Genomic DNA, 7,298 nt, shown 5'->3' with positions numbered 1-7,298 from the left:
ATGTCTTCATACCTCCTGGGCCCCCTTCCTGATATTGCCTTTCCCTGTCTCTAAACTCCTTCAATTTAAAGACCTTCATCTATTTTAATGAATTTGTATTCATCTAGTCCACATGATTTTGACCCAATTTCTCACTAATACTCAAGCCTTGCTTTAGTGAAAGAGCATCACTCCCTCCCAATTTCCAACCAGCTCTCTGCCCTGAATCACATCACCAAACTCCTTGCACTGATTTGGTAATGGAGAGAATAGCCTAAGATGGTTTCCTTTCATCTGTAGGAAGGGCTTAGAGGATGGAGGTTGGGGCCTCAGTGGCTGTCACACCTAAATGGACCTGGCAATCATTTGAGGAGGAGGGATATTCTGAGTTGAAGGATTCTTGGTGAGTTAAAGACCAATTCTTGTCTTTGGCTACGAATGGACTCACTAGGATGTGAGCAAAAAGTAAAATGAACTCTATCTCTCAGAATTAGTTAAATGACAAAGAAGGTGTAGGAAACCCTTCCAGCCCTGGCCAGCATGGCTCAGTGGTTGAGCATCGTTCGTGCATGAAAGGTCATCCATTCAATTCCCAGTCAAGATACATGCCCAGGTTGTGGGTTCGATCCAATCAATATTTCTCTCTCTTGTGGATTTTCTTTTTTCTCTCTCCCTCTTCTTTCCTCTTCCTCTCTAAAATCAATAAAAACATATTTTAAAAAAATAAAAGAAAACCCTTCCAAACTGCTCAGGTCTTTTGGGAGGAAGGTATGTGTGTGGAGAGAGGCTGACCCTAAAGGGGAAGGTATGACAAGATCTGAAATCTGTGTGTTTGAGCCAGACTCTCTCTATAGCTAGATTCATCTTTGTCTTTTCTTTTTTTAATTGAATTTATTGGGGTGACATTGGTTAATAAAATATATAGGCTTCAGGTATAAAATTCTATAATACAACATCTGTAAACTGTATTGTATGTTCACCTCCCCAGGTCTAGTTTCCTGCCATCACCATTTATCGCCCCTTTACTCTCTTCTAACCCTCCAATCCCCTCTCACTCTTGTAATCACCATACTGTTGTCTGTGTCTATGAAACTTCTCTAAAGAGGACATACAGTTGGCCAATCCTATAGAATAAAAGGGTAATATGCAAATTGACTGAACAGCAGAACGACAGTCATTATGATGCGCACTGACCACCAGGGGGGCAGATGCTGAATGCAGCAGCTGCCCCCTGGTGGTCAGTGCGCTCCCACAGGGGGAGCGCCGCTCAGCCAGAAGCCCAGAAGCCGGGCTCATGGCTGGTGAGCACAGCGGCGGTAGCAGGAGCCTCTCTTGCCTCTGCAGCAGCGCTAAGGATGTCAGACTGACGGCTTAGGCCCACTCCCTAAGCCATCAGTTGGACATCCCCCAAGGTCTCTTGGACTGTGAGAGGGTTCAGGCCGGGCTGAGAGACACCCCCTCTCCCTGAGTGCACGAATCTCATGCACCGGGCCTCTAGTAGATATATGAAAAAATGCTCAACATCATTAATCACTAGAGAAATGCAAATTAAAACCACAATGAGATATCACCTCACACCTGTTAGAATGGCTACAATCAATATATCAACCAACAACAAATGTTGGCAAGGATGTGGAGAAAAGAGAACCTTCGTGCACTATTGGTGGGAATACAGATTGGTGCAGCACTGTGGAAAGCAGTATGGTACTACCTGAAAAAATTAAAAATGGAACTGCCTTATGAGCCAGCATTTCTACTTCTGGGAATATATCCAAAGAAACCCAAAACTCTAATTCAAAAGAATATATGCACCCCTGTGTTCACTGAAGTATTATTTACAATAGTCCAAGTGTCCATCAGTAGATGAGTGGATAAAAAAGCTATGGTACATTTACACAACGGAATACTACTCGGTTGTAAGAAGCAAGGAAATCTTACCTTTTGTGACCGCGTGGATGGACCTGTGGAGTATTATCCTAAGTGAAATAAGCCAGTCAGAGAAAGACAAGTACCGTATGATTCCACTTACATGTGGTATCTAGTAAACAAAATAAACTAACAAACAAAACAGAAGCAGACTCATAGATACAGAGAACAGTCTGACAACTGTCAGAGGGTTAGAGGGTTGGGGGCTGGGTGAAAAGGTGAAGGGATTAAGCAAAGGAAAAAAAAACTAGTCTTTTCTTTTGATTCTCAAAATTTCATCAAACTAATGATTAGTATTTTCCATGGCCAGACGCTGTTTTAGGCCTTGGGAATACAGTGGGCAGAACAGGTAATATTTCTGCCCTGAAGGAGTTTACATTTCAATTGCCAGATACAGATAATAAACGTAACAAGTAAACAATTACATAATCAAGGTAATTTCAGATAGTGATAAGTGCTATTTAAAAAAAGCTTTAAAATGTTTTGTTTAAAAAGGTGAGATAGAGAGTGACAGGGCAAGGGGAGGGGGTCTACTTTAGATGGACAGGCAGGAAGATCTCTCTTGAGGAGGTGAGATTTGCCCTCAGTGATCCGAAGACCTGGAAAGGGAGTGTTCTAAGAAGAGAAACAGAAAGGACAAAGGTCCTGAGGAAACCAGCTTGCTTGGGCCTGGCACCGTGAGGTAGAGAAAACCGAGAGATGAAGTCACACATCAGGTGGAGGTTCGCTCATACAGACCTTTAATTCAGAGATAGGGACTTTGGACTTTATTCTAAGGGCTTTTAGATAATGTTAAGGAGGAGAATAAAATGATTTAATTTTGAGAGCTCACACTGGCTGTTGGGTAGATTATAGACTGGGACGAGTGGAAGCAGGGAGAACATTTAGGAGTCTATTTTAATAGTCCAGGTGAGAGATGACACCAAGCTTGGATAAGGTGGTAACAGCAGAGATAGAGAGAGGTGAGCAGATTCAGGGTCTATCTTCGAGATTGAGCCAACAGAACCTGCTGGTGGGTTGGATGTGGGGTAGGAGAAAATAAGAGGAATCTAATAGGGTTGCTAGTTCCATTCATTGAGATGGGAAGCCTGAGGAAGGAACCAGTGTTTGGAGGGGAATCAGAGACCTATTTTGCCCAGGCTTTGAAATGCCTGTGAGACATCCAGATGGAAATGGAAAGCAAATAGTTGGACAAATGAGAATTCTTGGAGCACAGATTTAGCATTCCTTTTTGAATTTTCTTCCCACTGTAGAAAAGTCCAAGAATGGGCCTGAAAGGGCAGATTCTCCCTTTCTCTTGGACCAGCAGAGGTCCCCTCCAAGGGGCCAGGTGCCACCATCTAATAAGGGTTTTAGTGTGCCTATGGGTAGCGGTATGCTTTGGTGCACACAGCAGAAGTGCTTTAGAGTTGAGAAGGTCAAGTAGGTTGTAAGTTGCTATTTGTCATTAACTTCCATTTCAATTTGCCAAGTGCCTTCTCTTTCATTATGAATGACCTTCAGTTGACTCAGTATATAAAGTTTCTGGTTTCTGCTTCCCTCTCTCCATTCTCATCATCCCTGTCCTGGCTTCTCTAACCAGCCTTTACTCTGTGGGCTGTGTAAGTAAAAAGCTTTAGTCCACCTTTTGATGATGGGGGTAGGGGGTGCAGGGAGAGGTCTCTAAGAAAGCTCAGGAAACAGCTTGCCTCTTTTCTCCTTCTGAAAAGTTAGGGAAGAAAACAGTGAGAGAGATGGGAAGCCAGGTTGGAAGGAATAACTTCAATTGTATTTTAATAAAAATTAAAAGCAAGCTGCCCTGGGCTGGGAGCAGGCAGCCCCGAGGGAGAGCCGAGGAGACTGTTTTTCCCTGGGGGCTGCACCTCCTGAGAGGAAAAAGGCGGCACAGCCGAGCCTAGAATGCTCAGTCACTCTACCCAGCTGTACTTTACATCATCAGAGGCGAAATGGTTAAGGCTCCGAGAGAGGACAGAAAGCCATCCTCCTCATGGACCCAGCAAGCGGAGACAGGGCCTTCTCCTCTACTAGAAAATGAAAACGTTCACCATTAATTGGCTGGATTTAAAATAATTGGATTTTCAGTAAGTGGGGCACAGTTAAGTTCAACAAACAGATATCAAGCACAATCCTGCCACTTCCTAGCTCTGTAATTTTGGGAAACTCACCTGACCTGTCTCAAATTTCTCATTTGTAAAGACGAGGATCACAGTACCTACCTTGTGAGGTCATTCAAGCAACGCATCCGGTGCACTGCCTGGATCAGGACAGGCACTCAGGAAAGAGTGCCTGCTGCTGTTACTACTGTAACGATGGCCATCACTATTACCATGGTAGGAAATCTAGGTGCTGGGGATATAAAGATAAAAGACATAACCTTACCACCTAAAAGCTTAAGACTCAGTCAAAAGGTAGGAATAATAAACATTAAAATACAACGTAATGCACATGTAGTAGGGTTTCTTACCAGAAGGGTGCCTGCAAGTGGTTACATTTTAGTGAGACTATATATCCATGTAGGCCAGGACAAAAAACCAATCATCTTGGAATTGGAGAGCCTTCCATAACCTTATTGGGTGGGGGTCAAGTAAGCAGCTCAAATTGTTCACCAAGAAAGGTATCAGGACATGCCTATGGTTTTGTTTGTTGGTTTTTGGGGTTTTGTTGGTGGTGTTTTGTGTTTTTTGTTAACACTCACCCAAGGACAATTTTTCCATTAATTTTTAGAGAGAGTAGAAGGGAGGGGAAAGAGACAGAGAGAGAGACATCAATTGTGTTGCCTTCCACACACAGCCTGCAACCAAGGCCCCTGACAGGAATCGAACCCGGGCTGAAACTCCATCCTTGGGCTGATGCTCCATCCACTGAGCTAAACCAGCTAGGGCTGTTGTTTTGTTTTTAAAAGAAGTTAGTCACCAGGGAGGAATAGAATAATGATGGCTTTAAATCCTCAAAATAGTGAAAGCTAGACCAGCCCTGGTTTAGCACTACTGAGCACAGAAAGAGCTGATCACTTTGGAATCTGACACCTGGAGCCTAGACTGACAGCACCTGAGGGCCCTTGGATCAAGGTGACCTGGGGACAGACTGGCAAGACTCCACTCTGGCCCAGACTCTTGACCTTGCACTGACCGCACTGGGCGGGTTCCCCATGGGCACAATGCTTTATCTCTGTTTACATCTTCTGCTAAGCAGCCTTGCTGCCTTTTCCCTGAGCCACCTCGCACAGCTGGCCAGTGCATAGGCAGCCTATTATTGTGGAAGTAGCCAGGATGCCTCTTGCGCAGTTTGGGGTACATGTCGTGCCTCCCAGTTCATCTCCAGAGTGCAAATGTTTGAGCCCTCACAGACCAGTAACAGAAAACCCTAAGGTCCAGACTGTCCTCCCTCCAACTCCTTCTCTGTAACCCTAAGTCCTTGCTGCCTCATCTGCTGAGGTGACTGGGAATTTGGCCAGGAGCACTTCCTGTTGGAGAGCTCTGGGGTGGGCCATCCCCAGAAAAATATGCCAAGCACCTTCCAGGAATCAGGGACACATGGCCAATGTGGCCGCATTTACCCTTCTGCCTCAGCCATGAGACTGACCTACTAGGTTCTCTTTCAGGTACCTCTGAAGCACAGCGAATCCTATATGCACAGGGATAGAGCTGGAGGGAGGAGAGTCTGGACTTCTGGGTTTCCTATTACGGGTCTGTGAGGGCTCAAACATTTGCACTCTAGAGATGAGCTGGGGGGCACGACATGTACCCCAAAACCGTGTAAGAGGAATCCTGGTTACTTCCACAGTAACAGACGCGTGCATAAGCTACAGTGGCAGGAAGCAAGGAGTGATGAATTCTGCAAGAAGAGGTATTGGCCTGAACAGGTTTTGGAAGAATGAGTAGTTTACAGTGATAGAATGGAAGAAGTTCATTACAGATGGAAGAACAGCATGGCCAAAGTTTTACTGACCCGAGACATAACATGGCTCTTCAGTGAACGCAAAGTACCTTTGTCCACTTTGCCACAGTTTTGGTGGATTCATTTCTTGTTCCAGTATTTAGTGATAAGCTTCCACAGTTCCTGACAAAGTACAAGTTTAATATATGTCAAGTATTTAGAAGAGTGCCTGGCACATGGTTAGCACTATCTCAGTGAAACTTTGGATAACTACATAGCTCAACTTTTTAAAAGTATAAAATGTAAAAAAAATTCTCTAGCCCAACCAACCACCCTTTCCCGTTTTCTACTCTTGCCCTCCTTAATCTCCATCCTTCAAAAATCCCAAACATTTCCTTTCAAGAGTCAAACATTTTAAGAGGCCAGTCTAAAATAGGTGCAACACAAAACATCCAAAAACGGAAAGGCGTTGCAGGACAAGGGCAATGTTCGATGTTTTGGGTCTGGGTGTGATTATTGGCAAACAGATAGTATCTAAAACAAGGTTTGACATTTCCCGTCTGTTCCAGCCGAAGTCCTATTTCAGAGGTTTGTTTAAATAATCGCCTCCTGGCCCTCTAAGAACCTTGTCCTCCGTAGATCGCCAAGACGGAGGCGGCGTCGAGAACCCGCGAGGGAGTGCGGAACCGGGCCAGGTGTGGTGGTTCTCGCCGCCAAGTGCCACGTAACCAGGGCGCGGGGGCTGGTGTGACATCTGGGAAAGGTAAAGAGAAAGGCAAGGCCGGCCTGGCTGGCTGTCAGGGCAGGAGACTCGGGAGGGGGCAGAAGAACGAGCCGCGCAGTCCCGGGTGGGTGGGCACAGGGCGAGGAAGAGGGTCCAGGGTGGGGCGCGAGGAGGATGCAGGAGAGGAAAGGAACGTGGCGAAGGTACCTGCCCGGAGCGCCGGGTCCAATGGGAAGAGCGCGCGAGCCGCACCTCAACCTGCCCGACGACGTCACGACGCCGGGCGGACGCCCGGCCAATGGGAGGCCGGCACGGGCAGGGGCGGGGCCCGGAGGAATCGGGGCCGGGGCGCCCTGAGACAGTCGGCGGTGTCGTGTGGCCACCGCGGGAGAGGGGAGCGCGAGCGGGCGGCCGAGGGCGCCACCGCCACCTCCCGCATGGTGCCGAGCCATCCCTAGGCTGCGCCGCGGAGGGGGTCGCGGTCGCGGTCGCGGCTTCCCGTCGCCCACACTTCCTCCTGCGGCGGCCGTCTCGGTGGGCGGGATGGCGGCGGCCCGGGGGAGCGGCCGCGCCTCTGCGCCCCGGCTGCTTCTGCTCCTGCTGCTTCCGCTGCTGTGGGCCCCGGCCGGGGTCCGGGCTGTCCCCGACGAAGACGGCCTCCGGAACAAGGAGCCGCCGGCGCCCGCTCAGCAGCTGCAGCCCCAGCCCGTGGCCGCGCAGGGCCCCGAGCCGCCGCGGGCCGAGGTGAGCCGGGCGGGCCGGGGCGGGCGAGGCTGCGGGTACCCGGCTCTCG

At 48.2% G+C, this 7,298-nt stretch overlaps 1 protein-coding gene across 1 annotated transcript in view; it reads left to right on the top strand.

Annotated features, from left to right (window-relative positions):
• Nucleotides 1-6,868: 6,868 nt before the first annotated feature.
• TMEM165 (transmembrane protein 165) overlaps nt 6,869-7,298 on the top strand; it is a 24,223-nt gene continuing 23,793 nt past the window's right edge. The window contains exon 1 of the mRNA XM_006093956.3: nt 6,869-7,249. Within this exon, the coding sequence (XP_006094018.1) occupies nt 7,049-7,249 (201 nt within the window). The 5' untranslated portion in view covers nt 6,869-7,048. The remainder of the gene's footprint in view (nt 7,250-7,298) is intronic.

Source organism: Myotis lucifugus, unplaced genomic scaffold (genome assembly GCF_000147115.1).
Source record: "Myotis lucifugus unplaced genomic scaffold, Myoluc2.0 scaffold_127, whole genome shotgun sequence".
Lineage (NCBI taxonomy): Eukaryota > Metazoa > Chordata > Mammalia > Chiroptera > Vespertilionidae > Myotis > Myotis lucifugus.
The sequence above is the reverse complement of the archived record's forward strand: the minus strand, read 5'-3'. Positions and strand labels throughout refer to the sequence as shown.